Below are 23,353 nucleotides of genomic sequence, written 5' to 3'. Positions count from 1 at the left end.
CATTCTTTTACATGTAGCTCTCCAGTTTTCACAGTACCACTTATTGAAGAGGCTGTCTTTTCTCCATTGTATATTCTTGCCTTCTTTGTCAAAGATAAGGTGACCATATGTGTGTGGGTTTGTCTCTGGGCTTTCTATCCTATTCCATTGATCTGTATTTCTGTTTTTGTGCCAGTACCATACTGCCTTGATTACCATAGCTTTGTAGTATAGTCTGAAGTCAGGGAGCCTGATTCCTCCAGCTCCATTTTCTTTCTCAAGATTGCTTTGGCTATTCGGGATCTTTTGGGGGGGGGAGGCAGGGGGATATTGTATAGTGGGTGACATGAGGGAGCCTTCTGGAGTACTGGAAACGTTTCGGGATCTTTTGTGTTTCCATAAAAATTGTGAAATTTTTAGTTCTAGTTCTGTGAAAAATGTCAGTGGTAGTTTGATAGGTATTGCGTTGAATCTATAGATTGCTTTGGGTAGTATAATCATTTTCACAATGTTGAGTCTTCCAATCCAAGAATATGGTATATCTCTCCATCTGTTTGTATCATCTTTAATTTCTTTCATCAGTGGCTTATAGTTTTCTGCATACAGGTCTTTTGTCTCCGTAGGCAGGTTTATTCCTAGGTATTTTATTTTTTTTGCTGCAGTGGTAAATGGGAGTGTTTCCTTAATTTCCCTTTCAGATTTTTCATCATTAGTGTATAGGAATTCCAGAGATTTCTGTGCATTAATTTTGTATCCTGCTACTTTACCAAATTCAGTGATTAGCTCTAGTAGTTTTCTGATAGCATCTTTAGGATTCTCTATGTATAGTATCATGTCATCTGCAAACAGTGACAGTTTTACTTCTCCTTTTGTGATTTGGATTCCTTTTATTTCTTTTTCTTCTCTGATTGCTGTGGCTAAAACCTCCAAAACTATATTGAATAATAGTGGTGAGAGTGGGCAACTTTATCTTCTTCCTGATCTTAGTGGAAATGGTTTCAGTTTTCCACCATTGAGAATGATGTTGGCTGTGGGTTTGTCATATATGGCCTTTATTATGTTGAGGTAAGTTCCCTCTGTGCCTACTTTCTGGAGGGTTTTTATCATAAATGGGTGTTGAATTCTCTTGAAAGATTTTTCTGCAGCTATTGAGTTGATCATATGGTTTTTCTCCTTTAATTTGTTAATATGGTGTATCACATTGATTGATTTGCGATATTGAAGAATCCTTGCATTCCTGGGATAAACCCCACTTGATTATGGTGTATGATCCTTTTAATGTGGTGCTGGATTCTGTTTGCTAGTATTTTGTTGAGGATTTTTGCATCTATGTTCATCAGTGATATTGGCCTATAGTTTTCTTTTTTTGTGACATCTTTGTCTGGTTTTGGTATCAAGGTGTTGGTGGCCTCGTAGAATGAGTTTGGGAATGTTCCTCCCTCTGCTATATTTTGGAAGAGTTTGAGAAGGATAGGTGTTAGCTCTTCTCTAAATGTTTGATAGAATTCATCTGTGAATCCATCTGGTCCTGGGCTTTTGTTTTTTGGAAGATTTTTAATCACAGTTTCAATTTCAATGCTTATGATTAGTCTGTTTATATTTTCTATTTTCCTTGTTCAGTCTTGGAAGGTTTTGCTTTTCTAAGAATTTTTCCATTTCTTCCAGAGTGTCCATTTTATTGGCATATAGTTGCTTGTAATAATCTCTCATGATCCTTTGTATTTCTGAGTGTCAGTTGTTACTTCTCCTTTTTCATTTCTAATTCTGTTGTTTCGAGTCTTCTCCCTTTTTTTCTTGATGAGTCTGGCTAGTGGTTGATCAATTTTGCTTATCTTCTCAAAGAACCAGCTTTTAGTTTTATTGATCTTTGCTATCATTTCCCTCTTCTTTTTCATTTATTTCTGATCTGATCTTTATGATTTCTTTCCTTCTGCTAATTTTGGGGGTTTTTGGTTCTTCTTTCTCTAATTGCTTTAGGTTTAAGGTTAGGTTGTTTATTTGAGAATTTTCTTGTTTCTTGAGGTAGGATTGTATTGCTGTAAACTTCCCTCTTAGAACTGCTTTTGCTGCATCCCATAGGTATTGGGCCATCATGTTTTCGTTGTCATTAGTTTCTAGGTATTTTTTGATTTCCTCTTTGATTTCTTCAGCGATCTCTTGGTTAGTTCGTAATGTAGTGTTTAGCCTCCATGTGTTAGTATTTTTTACAGTTTTTTTTCCTGTAATTGATATCTAGTCTCATAGTGTTGTGGTCAGAAAAGATACCTGATACGATTTCAATTTTCTTAAATTTACCAAGGCTTGATTATGTAACCCAAGATATGATCTATCCTGGAGAATATTCCATGAGCACTTGAGAAGAATGTGTATTCTGTTGTTTTTGGATGGAATGTCCTATAAATATCAGTTAAGTCTATCTTGTTTAATGTGTCATTTAAAGCTTGTGTTTCCTTATTTATTTGCATTGTGGTTGATCTGTTCATTGGTGAAAGTGAGGTGTTAAAGTCCCCTACTATTATTGTGTTACTGTTGATTTTCCCTTTTATGGCTGTTAGCATTTGCCTTATGTATTGAGGTGTTCCTATGTTGGGTGCATAAATATTTACAATTGTTATATCTTCTTCTTGGATTGAACCCTTGATCATTATAGTGTTCTTCTTTGTCTCTTGCAATACTCTTTATCTTAAAGTCTATCTTGTCTGATACGAGAATTGCTACTCCAGCTTTCTTTTGATTTCCATTTGCATGGAATATCTTTTTCTATCCCCTCACTTTCAGTCTGTAGGTGTCCCTAGATCTGAAGTGGGTGTCTTGTAGACAGCATATATACAGATCTTGTTTTTGTATCCATTCAGCCAGTCTATGTCTTTTGGTTGGAGCATTTAATCCATTTACATTTAAGGTAATTATCATTATGTATGTTCCTATTATCATTTTCTTAATTGATTTGGGTATGTTATTGTAGGTCTTTTCCTTCTCTTGTGTTTCCTGCCTAGAGAAGTTCCTTTAGCATTTGTTGTAAAGCTGGTTTGGTGGAGCTGAATTCTCTTAGCTTTTGCTTGTCAGTAAAGGTTTTAATTTCTCCATCAAATCTGAATGAGATCCTTGCTGAGTAGAGTAATCTTGGTTGTAGATTTTTCCCTTTCATCACTTTAAATATGTTCTGCTACTCTGTACTGCCTTCCAGAGTTTCTGCTGAAAGATCAGCTGTTAACCTTATGGGAATTCCCTTGTATGTTATTTGTTGTTTTTCCCTTGCTGCTTTTAATATGTTTTCTTTGTATTTAATTTTTGATAGTTTGATTAATATGTGTCTTGGCCTGTTTCTCCTTGGATTTTTCCTGTTTGGTACTTTCTGTGCTTCGTGGACTTGATTGACTATTTCCTTTCCCATATTAGGGAAGTTTTCGACTGTAATCTCTTCAAATATTTTCTCAGACCCTTTCTTTTTCTATTCGTCTTCTGGGATCCCTATAATTTGAATGTTGGTGCGTTTAATGTTGTCCCAGAGGTCTCTGAGACTGTGTTCAATTCTTTTCATTCTTTTTTCATTATTCTGCTCTAGAGAATTTTTAATTTCATTTATTGTGTTGTTCATCATTGTTGGTTTGCTGTTTAGTTCTTCTAGGTCCTTGTTAAATGTTACTTATATTTTCTCCATTCTATTTCCAAGATTTTGGATCATCTTTACTATCATTACTCTGAATTCTTTTTCAGGTGAACTGCCTATTTCCTCTTCATTTGTTTGGTCTGGTGGATTTTTACCTTGCTCCTTCATCTGCTGGGTATTTCTCTGTCTTCTCATTTTGCTTACCTTACTGTGTTTGGGGTCTCCTTTTCACAGGCTGTAGTTCCCATTGTTTTGGGTGTTACCCCCAGTGGGTAAGGTTGGTTCAATGGGTTTTGTAGGCTTCCTGGTGGAGGGGACGGTGCCTGTGTTCTGGTGGATGGAGCTGGATGTTGTCTTTCTGGTGTGCAGGACTGTGTCTGGTGGTGTGTTTTGGGGTCTCTGTGAACTTAGTATGATTTTAGGCAGCCTCTCTGCTAAAGGGTGGGTTTGTTTTCCTGTCTTGCTAGCTGTTTGTCATGGGGTGTCCAGCACTGGAGCTTGCTGGTCATTTAGTGGAGTTGGGTCTTAGTGTTGAGACGGAGGTCTCTGGGAGAGCTCTCGCCAATTGATATTATGTGGGGCCAAGAGGTCTCTGGTGGTCCAATGTCCTGAACTTGGCTCTCCCACCTCAGAGGCACAGGCCTGACACCCAGCCGGAGCACCAGGACCCTGTCAGCCACACAGCTCAGAAGAAAAGGGAGAAAAGAAAGAATGAAAAATAAATAAAGTTATTAAATTTTTAAAAAAATTTAATATATTATTTTTCGAAAAACTAATAAAAGAAAAGAAGAGAGCAATCAAACCAATAAACCAATCCACCAATGATAACAAGCGCTGAAAACTAAACTAAGATAAACATATAAATCAGAGACTAGTCAGTCACAGACAACCACAAGTCTACAATTGCCCCCAAAATCTACTTCCTCAATTTTGGGATGATTCATTGTCCATTCAGGTATTCCTCAGATGCAGGGTACATCAAGTTCATTGTGGAGATTTAATCCGCTGCTCCTGAGGCTGGTGGGAGAGATTTCCCTTTCTCTTCTGTGTTCACACAGCTCCCGGGGTTCAGCTTTGGATTTGGCCCCGCCTCTGCGTGTAGGTCGCCCTCTGGCGTCTGTTCTTCGCCCAGACAGGACGGAGTTAAAGCAGCGGCTGATTAGGGGGCTCTGCGTCACTCAGGCCAGTGGGAGGGAGGGGTACGGAGTGCGGGGCGAGCCTGCGGTGGCAGAGGCCAGCATGACATGCAACAGCCTGAGGCGCGCCATGTGTTCTCCCAGGGAAGTTGTTCCTGGATCACAGGATCCTGGCAGTGGCGGGCTGCACAGCCTCCTGGGGGGGGAGGTGTGGACAGTGTCCTGTGCTTGCACACAGGCTTCTTGGTGGCGGCAGCAGCAGCCTTAGCGTCTCATGCCTGTTTCTGGTGTCCGCACGGATAGCCATGACTCACGCCCGTCTCTGGAGCTCATTTAGGCAGTGCTCTGAATTCCCTCCCCTCATGCACCCCATAACAATGGTCTCTTGCCTCTTAGGCAGTTCAAGACTTTTTCCCGGACTCCCTCCCGGCTAGCTGTGGTGCACTAGTCCCCTTCAGGCTGTGTTCACGCAGCCAACCCCAGTCCTCTCCCTGGCATCAGACCTGCGAAGCCCAAGCCTCAGCTCCCAGACCCGCTCGCCCCGGCGGGTGAGCAGACAAGCCTCTCAGGCTGGTGAGTGCTGGTCGGCACCGATCCTCTGTGCAGGAATCTCTCTGCTTTGCCCTCCGCACCCCTGTTGCTGCGCTGTCCTCCGTGGCTCTGAAGCTTCCTCCCTGCCACCCCCCCGCCCGTCTCTGCCAGTGAAGGGGCTTCCTAGTGTGTGGAAACCTTTCCTCCTTCACAGCTCCCTCCCACTGGTGCAGGTCCCGTCCCTATTCTTTTGTCTGTGTTTTTTCTTTTTTCTTTTGCCCTACCCAGGTACGTGGGGAGTTTCTTGCCTTTTGGGAAGTCTGAGGTCTTTTGCCAGCGTTCAGTAGGTGTTCTGTAGGAGTTGTTCCAAATGTAGATTTTTTTTTTTAACATCTTTATTGGAGTATAATTGCTTTACAATGGTGTGTTAGTTTCTGCTTTATAACAAAGTGAATCAGTTATGCATATACATATGTTCCCATATCTCTTCCGTCTTGCATCTCCCTCGCTCCCACCCTCCTTATCCCACCCCTCCAGGCGGTCACAAAGCACGGAGCTTATCTCCCTGTGCTATGCAGCTACTTCCCACTAGCTATCTACCTTACATTTGGTAGTGTATGCATGTCCATGCCTCTCTCTCACTTTGTCACAGCTTACCCTTCCCCCTCCCCATATCCTCAAGTCCATTCTCTAGTAGGTTTGTGTCTTTATTCCTGTCTTACCCCTAGGTTCTTCATGACATTTTTATTTTTCTTAAGTTCCATATATATGTGTTAGCATACGGTATTTGTCTTTCTCTTTCTGACTTACTTCACTCTGTATGACAGACTCTAGGTCTATCCACCTCATTACAAATAGCTCAATTTCGTTTCTTTTTATGGCTGAGTAATATTCCATTGTATATATGTGGCACATGTATTTCTGATGTATTTATGGGGAGGAGGTTGATCTCCACATCTTACTCCTCCACTGTCTTGGAAGGTTCCTTACCTGAAATACCTATTTTTAATTTGCAAAGCAATTCTCTCATCTTAGTTCGTATTTGCCCGCTAATGGTGGACCAGTAAAGAGCCACTAACTTCCTGGAAAAAATGGCAATATGCCTCAAGAGTTTAACTCTGTAATTTCAGGCCAAGAATCTATCCTGAGGAAATATTTAAAACTACCAAGTTCAGGTCATTATCCTGGTGTTATCATGATGACTTCAGAGGCTTTGCCCCCAGTCTTTGAGCACGGTGTGCCTCAGGACCTCCATCAATCACATCAGATAACCTGGGGTCGTAGACCTCACTGGCAGGTGTTACTTAAGGATGAATGATATAGAAGACTAAAATTAGCTTATATCTTTAGAGGGGAATGATGCCAGGTAAATCTAAGATGTAATGAACTTTACTTACTGATGTTCTTCATGTTCTTGGAGATTTTTCAGAGTATAAGATGATTATGAAATAATATTCATTTGTTTAGTTTTTGGGTATTGATATTTTATAATTTCCTTTTGGATATAGAAATGTATGCAAAGAAAGGTAAATATATCTTAAAAGTTAATGACAGAACCCGAAGGTTTTTCAGTTCATTTTCTGTTTTCACAGCCCCAGTCGTGGGCATCTATTATAATGCTGCTCTCTTTTATTACTCTAACAGCCTCTTTGCTAAGGGGTTAAGCTACCAGAAAATTATTGGAAAATTATTTTGTCAGTATGTTTTATACTATATGACTGCAGGGGAAAAGCTGGGGCCAAAAATCACTAAAAAATAATAGCCTGTTTACTAACAGCAACTCCCAAATGTTTTTTGTTTTTTGAGTTTTTTTGTCTCTCATTACAAAAATCGTGGTGAGACCTTCACCTGTAGCAATTCCTGTTACTGACCTTCATTAAAATATGATTTTTAAAAAATCAGGGGGCTTCCCTGGTGGAGCAGTGGTTGAGAGTCTGCCTGCCAATGCAGGGGACACGGGTTCGTGCCCTGGTGCGGAAGGATACCGCATGCCGCGGAGCGGCTGGGCCCGTGAGCCATGGCCGCTGAGCCTGCGCGTCCGGAGCCTGGGCTCCACAACGGGAGAGGCCCGCGTACCGCAAAAAAAAAAAAAAAAAATTCAGGACAGGACTGTGGCTGATAGCAACAGTTTGAGTGACATCAAACTGTTGGGGAGCACATCACTTCACCTCTTGAAACTTCTGAATCCTCAGTTTTTAAATAAAGGGCTCTGTGATTCTAAATTGGGGAGATACTGCCCCAGAGGGGCACTTGTAAATGTGTAGGAGCATTTTTTTTTTTTAGTGGTCAGGGCCCAGTGGTGCTACGTGCCCTGCAGAGAGCCTGGGGCAGTCCTGCAAAATGAAGAATCATCCCAGACCAAATGCCGGAAGCAGCCTAGATTACCTCTAATTTCCCTTCTGACAGTCAGTGATACCAAGCGCCCCTCCATTCTTTGATTCATTTAGTCACCCATCGTTGATTCCCTACTGTATGCTGGGTGCCACGCTTCCCAGCTGAAATGTCCCAGAAACCCTGGTTTGTACCGTAGCCTTCTTTCTCCTTCTTTTCTTTCTAAAAGCCCTCCCTACCCAAAGGGCCAACTGGCACTCACAAATAAGGATTTTTCAGCTCAATCTATTAAGAGAACAGATCCCAGGACTCATCAAGTGCTGGGGTTTCTAATGACACTGAGAACCACAAAAGCTCACTTGAGCCCTCCTCAAAGATTGGATGAAGGCCTGGTTTGCCTTCAGTAATTCAGGCATAGAGGCCTTCAGCTTCACTGACCGAGGGCTTCCAGCCAGATAATGAAATCCCAATTGTGGAGCATGTAGGTAAATATTCTAACTGTTGATTCAATCATTTCTAATTTTTAAAGCAAAACACCAACTGTCTTATGCCCAGTGAAGAGTTTTCACTGGCAAACACCAATTTCCTAATATACTTAAATGGCATTTGAGGCCAGCTGTAAAACCTGCTTTAGAGCGTTTTACCACATCAAGTAGGATCATTAACTTGCTAATTAACTGTGCAGTGAGTGAACATATGCTGTAGTGCAGTCCTACCAGCTGTCACCCCCGAGCTCAGCCCCTCCCGGAGCACGGTGACACGTGGGCTTAGCCCCCAGCCCATCACCGTGTTAGGGTTAACGGTGTTATCAGCGTTATCATTTCCCAGTAACCTCGGGGACAGCTTACTCTTCTGATTGCTTGCTCCATTCTGCAAAAGGGAAGACCGAGGCACGGAGAAGCATGAGGGTCTGTCCAGGTCACCAACAGCTTTTGGGATGGTGAGGATCCTAAGTGCTGTTTACAGTACCAAAAGCCATTCTGATGGTCAGGACGCTTTGCAAATATACAAACATTTTTCAGCCTTTAGTGAATGTTGGTGACTCTATTTTGCTGTTACTGATTATTAAAAATCCTTGTATGTATTTGTTCAATAACTATTCTTGGATACTTCTCATAAGCCCAGCAGGACTCTAGGTGCTGGGAATATAGTCCTGCTCTCATGGAACTCCAGACAAGTGGGAAGTCAGACATTATGCCAATAATTCCATATTAATTGAGAATTATTATAATTGACACTATAAAGGAGAGGTATAGGATACAAGGAAATCATCGAAGAGGACCTGACCTAGCCTAGGGACCCTAGAGGCTTTCTTAAGGAGGCAGAATATAGGTGCGAGCCTGAAGGAGGCAGGACTTCAAGAATTAGATGGAGCATTCCAGAAGGAGGGGGATGCATGAAGACCCGAGGCAGGAAGGAAGGGCTTGCTCCAGGTAGGAGATGATGCCAGTTCTGTCTAGGTGGCGGAAGTGGCGTGAGTAGATTTAAGAAGTGTTTAGAAGGTGAACTGGCAGGATTTAGTGACCCATAGGATATAGACAGTAAGAGTGAAGGAGTGTTAGGGATCACTGCCCTGCATCTGGCTACTGGCTGGTAGGGCCACCTGTTTAGGATTCTAGCAGAGGGGCTGTACTGTGCAGTAGGACCAGATCACCAGTTTCTCATTTGGTACATGGAGTCTGGAGTCCTGGGGGCCACCCGTGTGTCTAGTGGAGACGCTGCTTCACATGGAGTAACCACAAGTCACTGCATCTTACCTAGGTGTGGTAGAAACAACCAGTTCTGTGGAGTCCAGAGCATGTGTTTGGAAGCAGGGTCTAGACTGGCCTTGAGGTCCTCGTAATTTACAAAATGCTTCCACATGTGTTATCTTCGAGCTTCACAATGATCTTTAGAAAAAGTCAGTAGGAATTATTATCTTCATTATACTAACAGGAAATTGAGGCTTCCTGAGTTTGTGGGTTGCCCAAGGTCACACTGCTCTAAGTAAGGATCTAGTACTCACATTCAGATCTCCTGGCTCCTCACACAAGGTCTTCCCATTTCATTATGTTGTCTCGCTGCATGACCGGGACAAACTTTCCACCATCTCTTGGGGCTTCCATTTCAGGTGGAATCTCACTATTTGCACAAAATATATAGGAAATGAAGTCAAAGATTTTTTAAATACTCTGTTCATTCTTTTTTCTCCCTCCTTTTTTTTTAACTTTTTTTATACAGTATTTTTAAAGTATTTGTAAACTTTTGAGATTAATATTTGCATTTACATTTAGACCAGTTTTTTTCCTATAAAGAGTGAAATTTCAAAGAGAGATTAAAGTAACTTTTATTGGTAGGGGGGAGAAAGTTCTGGGAGAAATTAAGTGCAACTTTTGCCTAGATTCTAATAATTTATAAACTATTAGAAGACCTCTGCCCCCTCACCTCCCATTCCCAGATCTACTCCCAGAGTGCTGGGACCATCTAAAATGGCTCCGTCTATTCTCCCCACATCTGAGTGTCCCTGTGGAGTCGGCCAGGGTGCTGAGGAAGGTGGATGCCAAGCTGCCCTGACACCACAGGGGCAGGAGAAGCTTCACCACCAGCCTGTCTTATTGATTCGCCTTCTCCCCTTCTCTTCACAGCTGGGGGATGTTTAAGTAAAGTTCATGTGCATTTGTTTCAGAGTCGTTAATTGCATCAATTCTGGGTTGACCCAAAAACACAGATCCAGGGGAAATGCCCTTTCTACAGAGCAAACTTATTTTTCTGACAGTTTCCATTATATGGAAAGTTTCCCTCTGAACTCCCTATTGTTGCTTCCCTCCTTCCCTCCCTGTAGCTCCTGGACTGTTTTGTGATCCCGGTTGTGATTTTGCTCTCCTGGTTCTTCCTGCTGATCCGGTACAAGGCTGTGCATTTCCTCGGCATCATCGTCTGCATCCTGGGAATGGGATGCATGGCGGGCGCAGATGTGCTTGTGGGAAGGCATCAGGGAGCAGGTGAGTCTCCGTGTTCACCGGGTTACTTGTCTCTGTGGGTGAGACCAAGGCAAGACGTGGAATGTTCACGGTTCATGGTGGAAACAAGGAACCTGGGCTTCCTACTGTCTGTGTCTTAACTCGTGTTTGTTCCCCTACACCTAGGACAGTGGCACATAGGAGGTGTTCATACATGTTTCTTTAGTGAACAAAGGAAGCAAAATACAGCTTTCATGCCCATTCTACAGGAACTCAGAAACATTCAGATGGTGTTTAAAGCTGAGAGTCAGGACCCACTTGGAGGATGTGTTGGGGGTCAAAGCTGCCTGATCCAGACCAGCTGGTTAGAGACGGTGTCAGTGGGTCAGGCCACTCCCGAGCCACAGGGACCTTCCCCACACCCCACCCGCCAACGCCTTCTCTCCCGCGTCAGAGAAAGACTGAGCTTTCAGACTACTGGGTGAAGAGGGTATACAGGCTTAAGAGTGGATATTTAAACTTTGGAGCCTGGATTAGGAATTCTCGATAATTTTATGAGGGAGAGCTAAGTGCAGTTCTCCTCATGCATGTTTTTTGTTGGTGTATTTGTGGGGAAGTTTTAGGTAACAGTCACAGGTCATTATCTTGTAGACCTACAAATCTTCAAGGTTTACTCATCAAATTGCTATGAATCTTCTGAGGAGCCCTAATCCAGAATGCTTTCCAGAGGACCACATTTAAAGCATTGTAATTCTTTAAAATGTACCAAAAATCCTTGAGTTACAGAGGTTTCGGGGCAAGAAAAAAATGACGTTCTTTGTTAACATCAGGAATAGGATAGAAAGTACCCACTCTTCTTTAGTTTTGGAATTGCCTTTTCTTCTGGGGAATTAGAGATAAAAAGTTAAAATTGGGGCATTTCTCTTTGAGACTAGGTCATAAGAAATACCTGAAATGAAAGTTATTTATATTTTTAAGTTGCACCACAGAACTTTATGACTGAAAGGGACCTTGTTCGGCTCCTTTGTATTTGACACACAGAAACTCCAAGACACAGGGAAGCCAAGTGAGCTGCCCAAGGTCACAGAGCTGAGACTAGAACCCAAGTCTCCTGACCTCCTGGGCAGGCTTCCTTCCCTCTCCCACATTGCTGGGAGCTGAAGATACAACACAGCAAAAGAGAGACAGCCTCTGTCCTCTCCATGTGCTGCCTACACAACGTAATCAGTCCCCACCACAACAGATGGACTAAAAATACCTATGCCAGCTTTTCCCAAATCCTGTTCTATGAAATAGTCGTTCCATGGGATATTGATATATATTACATGAAAAGGCTAGTTTTTGCTCTATACCCATCATGATCCCAATATAGATCATCTCTTTGGACCAATCAGACAATATTTTTGTCTGATACCACATGCCCAGTTGTTATAAAGTCATAATTTAATTACACTTTCTCAGCTTTGCTTGAACTGTGTAAATACAGACTAAGCAACATGTACCCTTATTTATGAAAATTTTGCTTTGCTGAACTCTAGCCATTCACCCTGGCCATCATTTTGTATCCATAGTCAAGGAAGACAATTGTCATTATAAATCTAAATATTTACACCCAAAATGTTAAACAAATTTGAATTTATTTCACTAGGTTGTATTCACTAATCCTGTAAAAAATGTTTTTTTGATTTCAATTGAAATGTCAGGAAAGGGGTACTAGTACTATTTAAGAAAAAGAAAGTAAGTCCATTTGGGAGTCTTTCAAAAGTGGTCATTTTTAAAAAGAGTGCAGGGCAGCTGAAACAAGCTGGAGTGGTGTTTTATCTGTCCGTGTGAATCTGTTTAAGGCCCGCAGCATCTTTCCTGTTGTAACATATGAAGTACCAGTGTTAACAGAATTCAGTTTTATCACTGTTGAGTACCTTCCATGCTCATCTGATGGTGCCTAACTACACGGCATAATGCTCTGACAGCAGCCCAGATTTAGGATCCAAGGGTTCATTTTACAAAATAATGACTGGGCTTGCTTTACATCTACAAAAATATTAAATTAGGCAGCAATTTAAGCTATCTTATAAAATGTCCTGAAAAAAGAAAATAACACACTGATTTTGAGGACAATATAATCTTTGTGTGCATCCCTATCAAAAATGTTCCGTTTGTTACCACTCTTACCGTAGAGTTGGTTCAATTGCATTAATTCGCTAGGGACGGAACTTTTCTAAAATCCTTCAGGCACTCACCAGAACTTTAATCAGGCATTCAGCCCGATTTAAATCGTCATCACTGTAACAGGAAAAGATGACCGACTTAGTCCCTTTTATATTGCTTAGTCCACAGTTCTCCTTAGCTTAGGATTTTGAAAATTCTGTCCTCAAGCACTTTTGATATCAGCCGTGGAGACTCTGCCTTGGAGCCTGTGGAATGGTCTACAAAGTGGGACAGACACAAAAACACTTACATTCCAATTCTATGCTTGTCTCAGGAACAACGAATCATCCACTATAGGCGCTCCCATGCCTTTGAGCTCAGCTGAAAGGAGATGTCTTTTTCCAAGTTTTTCAGTGAAAATTGGTGGGACTAATATGTGCATTCCCTCTTTGCCACCTTCCTCCAGCATTATAAGTCTCCTCTGAGAGACCATCTCTGCATTTATTGATGCATGGGGGAAAGGCGTGCAATAAAGTGGCTCCTGAGAATATGATAGAGGTTGGAGGGTGTAAAAATGACTTAGTAAGACCAACGAGATTTCTCCATGACATTTCTACTTTCCTTGGAAAACTTACAGATATAAAAGGGGAGATAAGAAAATAATAAGATTAAGATAAAACTCAATTAAAATAGATCCTTATCATAAAATGTATTTCTTGCTCTTCAAAGTATCTTCTTTCTACCATAATACATTTATTGCATCTTATAGTTCACTTATCAAAGATATAAGATAACCATAATGACATTTTCTTTACTACCAGACATAATTTTATATTTATTTCAAAAGAGAGAAAACATTTTCACAGAATTAGATAATTAAACATAATTTTTAAAAGTGACAATCTTATTGGTGCCAGGCACATTCCTGTACATCATCTCATTTAATCCTCCTAATTATGCAAAGAAAGTATTTTCTCATTGTTACAGCTGAAGAAATCAAGGCTCAGGGAAGATAAGAAACATGTGCAAGTACACACCAGTACTAAATGGTGTGGCCTAGATGTGAAATCTTTCTGCTACGCCACTTAATACTTATTCTTCCATAATTGTGACTCATGTAAGAAAGGTACCATTGTTCAATTGCAGTAAATTAGGATGAATGACTGTCCCAGATAGGCCAGAATGGAAGGGTTTCCCCAGAAGTGGGACTTTCTGTGCTAAAACCAAGAGAGTCCCAGGAAAACAAAGCAGTTGGTCGTATTTAAAACTCAAAAATATTCAGTGAGTTGGGTTCATTTTCATAAATTGCATTAGCAGCCTTTCAACACTCTAGAATACTATAATTCACCATTTATTCTTGAAATAGTGGTAAGTAATGATTTGAAATAATATTCCCTCTTCTCCTCCCACAACCACACAGACAGAAGTATCCCTCCAAACATGGTGTTTCTAGTACTTCATCAAAAATCTAATAAGGAAAACCAATTCTTGCAAAGCAGTCATGACTGGGTTGTTTAGAACTAAGAAGCAATCCAAAATGAGAAATGGCCAACCCAAACAGACAGGTGGTGATTCAAAGGGAACGATTGATTCACTCTTTTTTAACCACCATTTCCTGAACACTTAATAAGTGCCAGATGCTATGTTAAGCATTTTACATTATTTTGCATTTTTAAATCCTATTAACACTATTTTACGGTATCCTCGCCATAACCTCATTTTAAATTAAGAAAACACAAGTCAGAAAGACTCTATAGCTTGCCCAATGTTTAACAACTAATAAGTGACAGAGATGTGATTAGAACCCATATCTACCTAAATTGAAAGATGTCACCATTCAAAATCTTTACCATGAGATGTATTAAGACCTGTTCCATTGGCTCAACTCATTTAAACACTTATTGAGAACTTATAATGTGCCAGGATCTGTGCTAGGGACCGCAGAGAATATAAAGCGAAGTAAGTCACAGTAGGCCCTTCAACCCTACTGTATAAGAAAACAGGAAGGGGAAGACAGGCAAGTTAACAAATAATAGACGTGGAGCAAAGTGCAGTGGGGGCCATACGCAGTGACAATGGTGTGAAATTCAGAGGAGGGAAAGAAGGCACTGGGTTGAATGAACTTCTTATAACTTCAAATGTGTACATTTGCCCCAAATTTGCAAATCATTATCACTCACTGTGGTTTCAATCATATGTAAATGACACACTTGCTAGATATAATTTTCCCCGTGAACTTTCAGAGAAATTGACTCTACCATGTCAGATATCTATAGCATTAATAGGGCACGAAACATAGAGTAATATGTTGTAATTTCCAGTCAACTAGATACAAATTGTAGGTACAAAATATTATATCGAACACTGCATTATACAATATGGTTGGATAAAATCGTGTCCTAGTTAATTTAACTATATTTAATCATCTAAGATTTCATACATGCTATATGTATAGGTACCTACTTTCAAATGATTTAAAAACTGATAAATACACTTACTAGTAAAACTTTAATAAGTAATATTTAATCACTTTGTTACCGATAACTTAGGAAATACTTCTAAACTTGCAGTTACACAAAATTGTATCATTATTAACAATAATCATCACTGCATTGGTGAAAATTCAAAGTACTCGGGAGTAGATTAAATATAGTCAAAGGCTTAACAGAATAGACCATAATGATATAAATGCGGAGTTTGAAAAATATTGTTGAGACTATTCATTGAAACAGTGTGGCCTCTTAGGACTTTTAAAAGATGGACTGATGTTTCCCTAAGTTCTATTAAAATAGTTTATTGTAATTTAACTTTCCTGAATCCATTCATATAAAATTAATTTCATGTAACCAAGAATTCTATCGAGCAGCACTTCCACACTTAACTAATACAACAATAATTGATATTCATCATAATGACCCCGTGCCATCACAAGATTCTGAAATGGGTCCTTATTGAAAAGTGACTGAATCATGTTCATTCTAATTTTATAGTCTTAGTAATGGATACTTTTTACTTTATGGGTTATTCCACAAATGAACTCCTTAAAATTAGAAGCTTTGTCATGATTTTCTAGCTGACACATAAAAAAAGATTCATCAGGTTGCTGTGTAACAGCAACCTTCATTTCCCTGGAAGACACACCCAGGGACACAGCCATGAGGTCTGGTTCCTTATCAGAGCCTCCTCATGTTCTTGGGCCACCCGCTCCCCATGAGCCCCGGGAGGGTTCCCAGACCTCGCAGTTCCAGACTCTCAGCTCCATTCCCTTGAACTCCAGCAAGCTCTCCTGCCTTTCAGGGTATCTTTTCTCTTTCTGATTCTTACCAGCAGTGGGAAGCTGTCTTAGAAAAAGTGACACTAATTAGAGTAAATGTGTCTCCAGGGGCGACCACAAAGACGTGAGTGAAGAGGTCTCTCCCCAAGCCCAGCCCAGATTCTTTTATGTGAAACCTCTTCCTAGAGAATGTGCAGTGCTCCCAACTGTACAGTGAACATCTGGCTCTGCAGTTTTAGGTTGTTCCAGCTAATCTGGAAATCCAAGGCTACTCTAAGGTGGGTCTCTTCCTTAGAATCACGCTGGAGAGAGAGCCCTCCCAATCCCGCCTTCTTCCGCCCCAGAGCTGCATGTCTGCTGAGTTCCCATGAGCCAACTACACAGGACACAGCTGGAGGCTCCTTGGGTACAAGCCCACCGTGAGGCCACCGGCTGCTGATTCCCACTGTCCTTCCCTAGCTTCACACTTCCTGGAGTGGAAAGAGTTGGCCTAAGTATAGGAAATAGCTAGGTACAGAATTTATGAGATTGGACAGAAACCAAAATTGAATTTAGAACAAATAGATATTTTTATGAAAGAAGAAAACTACTAATGTGATAATGAATTACATATATTTTCACCCTTATGTTACTTACTTTAGGGGAGTTGAAATTTTCAACCCATAATCCCTTTCGCTCAGACAGAAGACATGGGGCTTCATGGAGAAGTTACAATCTAGAAGAAACTGGTCCCTTTCTTAGCTAGGGAAGACTTCTTGTTGCGGACATAGGCAACCTTTTTATATCACAACGTAACTGGAACACACACAAATGGACTTTACTAAATCTCAGTTGGCAAAATACAGAACGTCTATAAAAATGTCAGAAAAGAATAGGCATAGGAAGCTGATTTTGCCGATGCCAAATTCTTGTTAGGAAAATTTTAATAAAGCTTCCTCTTTTTTTTTTTTTTTTTTTTTGGTTCCTAGGGGAAAATAAGCTGGTAGGGGACCTTCTGGTCTTAGGGGGAGCCACACTCTACGGTATCTCTAACGTCTGGGAAGAATACATCATCCGAACCCTGAGCCGAGTGGAATTCCTGGGAATGATTGGACTCTTCGGGGCATTTTTCAGTGGAATTCAGTTGTGAGTAAAAATTAGAAATTCAGGCAGTCGATACTCTTAGAGCTTATTCTTACAATTTTTTTTTTCATTTGGGGTATGGTTGTTTGCTTTATTTTACAGAAATCAAAGGTAGAAACCTGTCACCAACCTCCCACATGACATCTGAAAAACTCAATATCTTTATGAGTAAATTTCTTCCAAACTAAATGAATTTTTAATGGATGTATTTAATGGACTTTGAAGATAATTTACAAGAATACACGAGAAGTACATTGATTCTCCCAAACCAGCCAAGGAGGTTTTACTTAGAGAAACAGACAAACTAAGTGTAAATGCCATGATTTGATGCACTTCCAAAAAGGGGCATTCTGTTTACTACTGACAACCAGTAAACTAGTCTTACTAGTAACCACCACTAGAAAACTCATAGGTTAAATTTTCCTTTTATAAATCTTTTTCTTTTATTGCCCATGGATTTGCACAAGTGAACCATATTTCAAATTCATCTCTTAGGGAATTCCCTGGCATCCCAGTGGTTAGGACTCAGCACTTTCACTGCCATGGCTCGGGTTCAATCCCTGATAGGAGAACTAAGATCCCACAAGCAGTGCACACGGCCAAAAAAAAAACAAACAAAAACGAAAAACAAAAACCAAATTCATCTCTTAGAAATTTAGTGTTTCCATTTTCCTTAAATGAGTGAAGATATAACACAGGCATTCACTAAGCATCAAAAAGTCAGAAACAACAATTTTGCAATAATTCTGGCATTGGAACATATAAGTCATCACTGACTAGGCCTCAGAAGTTGTTGCAAGAATAAATGTCAAACAAAGCATAATTTTCCATCAATAAAGGCCGTGGATTTTAGTTTCACGTAAGAGATAAAGAAGGATAGTATAACCTCCAGTCTAATTTCAGCAAATCCCTCTCTGCAAAGCAAGTAATTCTGATTTCACCAAATCACTTTCTACAAAGTAAGTTCTTTGTCCTGGGGCAGTGTCTGAAATTATTTATGGAAGCTATTTTGGTATCACTTTAAACTGGTTTTGCAAATAGGCTGTTTCCAAGAATCCTCCAAACTTCGGTATCCTGAGATACAGGTGAAAAACTCTGTAGCAAACAAGGCAAGGACATGGGAAGACTCTCTAAGAAAGATTTATTTTTGGTTCATTTTGAAAGCACGCTGGCATTTTAAAGTTCCTAAGTTTGGTGCGTCAGCTTGTAAGAGGAAAAGAAATAGCCTAGTTCAACTGTTCCTAACCAGCGTTTTGTAGATGGATGGCTCATTTTATGGATTATTATTCTTGGATCCAAAAAACTATCTTCAGAGATCTAGCACTCATCCGCTTCAGCTGTAGGCCATTAGAGCTGACAGAGCCCTTCAGAAACACTGCTGCCAAAATAGTGGAAGTGGCATATGAGTGTGTTTAGCCAACGGGATACATTGAGGGCACACTGAAACCAGAGGGACACCGGTGGAGCCGTGCCCCCTCCCCTCCTGGGTTCTCAGAGTGTAGTTCTCTGACCAACAGCGCTGGCACCGCATGAAAACTTGTCAGAAACACACATCCGTGAGCCCCACCCAGATCTACTGAATCAGACTTTCAAGGGATGGGGCCCAGGAAACTGTTTGTTTTTTGGGGTTTTTTTTTTTGCGGTACGCAGGCCTCTCACCGCTGTGGCCTCTCCCGTTGCGGAGCACAGGCTCCGGACGCGCAGGCTCAGCGGCCATGGCTCACGGGCCCAGCCGCTCCGCGGCATGTGGGATCTTCCCGGACCGGGGCACGAACCCGCGTCCCCTTCATCAGCAGGCGGACTCTCAACCACTGCGCCACCTGGGGAGACCAGGAAACTGTTTTAACGTGCTCTCCAGGTGGCGGTTTTATACATTTAAGTTTAAGAACCACTGCCCTGAAGAGTGCTCAATCAGAAAACTGATTAAACCTGCAACCTCGCCATATACTTTTGAGAAAGCACCTAAACAAGAAGCAGCAAAGGCTAGAGGCAGACTGGGTGAGAAGGACTGCGGAGGGTCTGTGCTCCACCATGCCCACTGGCTCACTCACCAAACAAGATCCTGCAGGGATAAACCTTGGGCTGGGCTGCCTAATGAGACTTGCCTCTGCATGATCCAGAGTAATTTTTGAAATTCAATTGATTGCTTCATGAGTTGTATAAATCTGGTAAGTGAAAAAAGAAGTAGGACGCGTTGCTTATCAGGTGTGCTTTCTTTCAATTCGCAGAGCTATAATGGAGCACAAGGAGCTGTTGAAGGTGCCCTGGGATTGGCAAATAGGTAAGGGCTTTGCTCACCTAAGATGCTGTTTTTAGTAAACCTGAGAAATAACGTATGGAGAGTGACGTTGGTGGCGGTGAGGCACAAACAAGGGAAGGACTTAGACTGCAAGGGACAAAAGAAAAGGAAACCCCCTTGTCACTTTAGGGATTCGTACACACTAGAAGAGACTGAACTGTATGATTCATAATGTTTCTTAATTAAGCCTCTGCCCATTATCATCACCAAGATGCCATTAGGGTAGACACAGAAGTATGTTATTAAGTTAAAGACCAACTGGAAAGAAAAAATGCCCCGAGGCAGTGGTGGGACACAAATGACAGCAATTTGCTCCAGCTGAGAAACACCAAACTGACGTGATCATTAAAAAGTGGCACTTTAGTAAAGGAAAAAAACTGAACTTAACAAAAAGGCACAAAAGAAAACAAGGTAATGGGCATTCTGAACCCATAAAAACCTTTTCAGAAGGGAGCAGTTTGTACAAAAGACGTGGTTAATTGATCTGGACTTGGTGGAAAATACCAGACAGACTTTGAGCTACTTAATAGCCAGCCAGGGCATCTAGATGCCACCTGTTTCTAAAGTCACTTTTCTGTAAAAAAAAAAATGTAGGACAAGGATTTAAGATCCCAGGTGATGCTCTAATAATGATCACTCAGCCGGCCCTAGATGGGACTGACCTACCCTCAGCCCTGAAATCCCCTCAGTGTCTATACCAAGATGCCTGGGTCCCAGCAGTGAGCACAGAGCCTGGCTTATGGGTATGCTTGGGAAGTGTGTGCCCGGGTGAAGATACAGGTGATTCCCCACTCTGAAGCTGGCCGTTTGGGCCATCTCCAGCTTATATGAGCTTTCATGGAACTGACAGCTTCAGTCAAATTCTGCTTCTCCGAACAAGGACAACAGTGACATAAAGCTCCCTGCACCACTTTACCTACCCTTGACCCTGAAGCATCCAGGGTTGACTTGCTGCTGACAGAATTGCCCCTGAAGGCACACCGGGTGCTACAGAATTATGCACAACTGCCCCTGGGGTTATCTCTAGTGACTTCAAGGGCTCCCCAGCCCTTGTGTCTGTCACAGAGTCCTGCCGTTTAATTTCTCCCGAGTTGATACAATTAAATGGAAATCAATAGAAAGAAGGGATTGTAGGGAGGAGAGGAAGGCGGCTGGGAAAGGAAGCCAGCTGCAGGTTACAACTGCATTGGCCTTTGTGATTCTCAGAGCCAGGATGTTACCTGTGCTTGGTAACACTTCACATGCAGTGGTCCATGAGTATAAATTAATTTTATATTAATAGTAGTAGCACTAATAAAAAATAATTTGTCCTCTAATTATGTGGATGTCACGTGCATGTCCACCAAGGTTCTGTTATAATTCAGCGTTAGTTGAATATGTCATCAAAAGGTAGTTTTATTCTGAGCCCTCGTATTGCCATTAAAATGTCAATCTCCTGTGGTCCAAGATGATGAAGGGAACGCATCATAAAACCATTCGTTTAATTTCTGACTGGAAATGAGGCTCAGATGGTCTAGAAAAGGAACCAAATCTTCATCTTTTCTTTCTGAAGCACGGGTACGGGTTGAGTGTTTTTACACCATGGCCATCTTTGTCCTCCTACCTCATCCTGACCTACTACAATGTTCTACTGCTTGGTTCAGTTCTAGGCACATAAAATTCAGTGAATAAATGTTTATTAAGTGAGCAGATGAATGACAAGCAAAGGAGACGGGCTATCCTGCCCTTTCTCATCTTACAAAAATATAGACAAAAGGGAAGCGGTGGAGACAGGGCAGGAGGCTTAGGCTTGGCATTGCCCTTTCTTTCTGGGAAACCAGGAGATGGTATAGCAGCTACTGGAACTCATGGACCCTAGAGGCAAGGAGACATCAAGGGGATCAGCCTCCCATCAAGGCCTCCTCATGCTCCATGGGAAATCACCCAAGCTCTGATCACTGTGTCCTGGTGGAGCGCTCCCAGCGTCTTAGTTAAGAGACCAAAATCCAAGACTATATCTCCCAGTATCTGTCGATGCGTTTCTCTCCCTTCCCTCTCTCCACATCAGTAATCCCCATCATATAGTCTCTTGGACAGCTCCTATGGTTGCCATTTTATCAAAGTAAAAAGATTTTTTTTCAATGGAGCAAGTGGGGTAATAAACGTGTTTCATATTTTCTGGATTTGGAAAGCATTTTTTAACAGATTCTGTTATTTTCTAATAATGGCCAATTGCAAGATGCAAAGAGTAGTTAAAAGCAAGAAGATAACATTCATTTATTGATGCTGTTTGTTTTTATATCTTTGTTTTACTCTACTGAACAGAACGACTGGGTCTGGTTATGTAATCATGACACTCAAGTGAAATGTAGGACCTGACAGAGCTAAAATGTCCTCCTGTGGAGCAGGTGGACAGATCAGACAGAAATCTAATAACTAGCTTAAGCGTTCCCTTTATCCAATTTTGCCGTATTGTGTTGAAGGACATGTGAACAAGTGTTAGCTGACGTGCAAGTCCAGTGTCAGAGGAAGGAAAAGTGTGCGTGGGGTCAGCCAACGCCAGTCCGTGGTGTGCTGGGGCTTCACTTTTCTTGCCGTGGGTGATGCTTTCCTTGGTTTTGATTTTGGTTTTGTCCTAGAGGCCAAAACAAGAGATTTGACCTTTCCCTGAAGATGCAGTAATGAGACCACAGAGCAGGAAAGACCTTAAAGATCATTACGAATACAGCCTTTCTTTTTACCGATGCCGAACTGGAGGCCTGGGGAACGGAGGCTGCTTCTCTGGGCTCACGGCTGCCTGCGGTGGGACTAGTTTGCACTCTGAGTCATCCCCCCATCCTGGTACCTTAGTGCATATGTCCTGAGAAACCATCTTACCTTGCCTTTATTTTTAAGAATTAAAAATAATGTTTTAAAAATCTAGTCTAGTCAAAGGGAAGTAAAAGACCACCAGTGACACCAGTGGGATCCCAAAGAAAGTGATGAGATAGAATATATGCAGCATACACAGACATGTACTATATACATCCATCATATATAAGCATAAATAGCACATATCACATGATGTATCATGTATATATGATGTGTTGTGTATATATCATATATAACATGAGATGCTCATTACCGTCAAATAGGATGCCTCATCCAAGCCCCATTTCTCTTCATAATAATTAGACAACATAGGTTAGTAGTATGTGCTCAGAATTTAAATTCAGGCAGCCTGAGTGATCTGAGGGCAAGCTACTCAACCTCTATAAGCTTGTCTTCTGCCTGTTTGCTCACAGATCTGTTTCTTACCGTTACTCTGCTGTGCATTGCAGAGGCTGACAGCTGACTCATGCAAAATAAACAATGCTTCCCAGCTGCTTTGGTAACTGGCTTTCAGTTAGATTTGGCCAATGGGAAGCAGTAGAAGGGGACTGGAGGGTGGAAGGAAGAAAGAAACCACGGTGTGTCTCCTTCTTTTAGGTCAGGTCTCTAGAAATGACTGAGTGTCCTCTGATTATTCCTCTGCTGGGCTTCCCTGACTTCTGACCTCTGGTAACATGGCCTCCTCCCTGGATCCCTCTGGCTCCAGGGGTGTGAATAATTTACCGCTATTGCTAATGTCTGGGTTGCCTCACCATCCCTGTTTCCCCATCACCCGTTCAAACACCTTTTGAACTTGTGCCCCATATTATATTTCCTCTTTTGAACATAGTATGGACTGTGTTTTTTGACTGATACACTCCATAAGCCTGTTTCCTCACGTGTGTAAAGAGGATAGCAATGGCAGCAATGGCATTACACTGTTACGGAGATTAATTCATGTACATAAAGTACATGACACGTAGCAAGTGCTCCATCAGTATTAGCTGGTAGTATTCTTTCCAATTTCTTTAGCTTAAATCTCTTTAGTGCGTGAGGACAAGAGCTACCAAATTCTGTCTTTAGTGAGAGGGAAATCATTTCAAAGAAGAAATGGTTATACATATACTTTGTAAATGTAGTTATTGCACCCGTCAT

General features: G+C 41.5%; 1 protein-coding gene across 1 annotated transcript in view; it reads left to right on the top strand.

Annotated features, from left to right (window-relative positions):
- Window positions 1-23,353, top strand: part of SLC35F1 (solute carrier family 35 member F1) — a 422,653-nt gene that overhangs the window by 362,188 nt on the left and 37,112 nt on the right. The window contains exons 4-6 of the mRNA XM_060167349.1: window positions 10,409-10,568; window positions 16,917-17,073; window positions 19,299-19,351. Of these exons, the coding sequence (XP_060023332.1) occupies window positions 10,409-10,568; window positions 16,917-17,073; window positions 19,299-19,351 (370 nt within the window). The remainder of the gene's footprint in view (window positions 1-10,408; window positions 10,569-16,916; window positions 17,074-19,298; window positions 19,352-23,353) is intronic.

The sequence above is a fragment of the Lagenorhynchus albirostris genome, chromosome 12 (genome assembly GCF_949774975.1).
Source record: "Lagenorhynchus albirostris chromosome 12, mLagAlb1.1, whole genome shotgun sequence".
NCBI classification, from domain to species: Eukaryota; Metazoa; Chordata; class Mammalia; order Artiodactyla; family Delphinidae; genus Lagenorhynchus; species Lagenorhynchus albirostris.
This window is presented reverse-complemented; position numbering and strand designations above follow the sequence as displayed.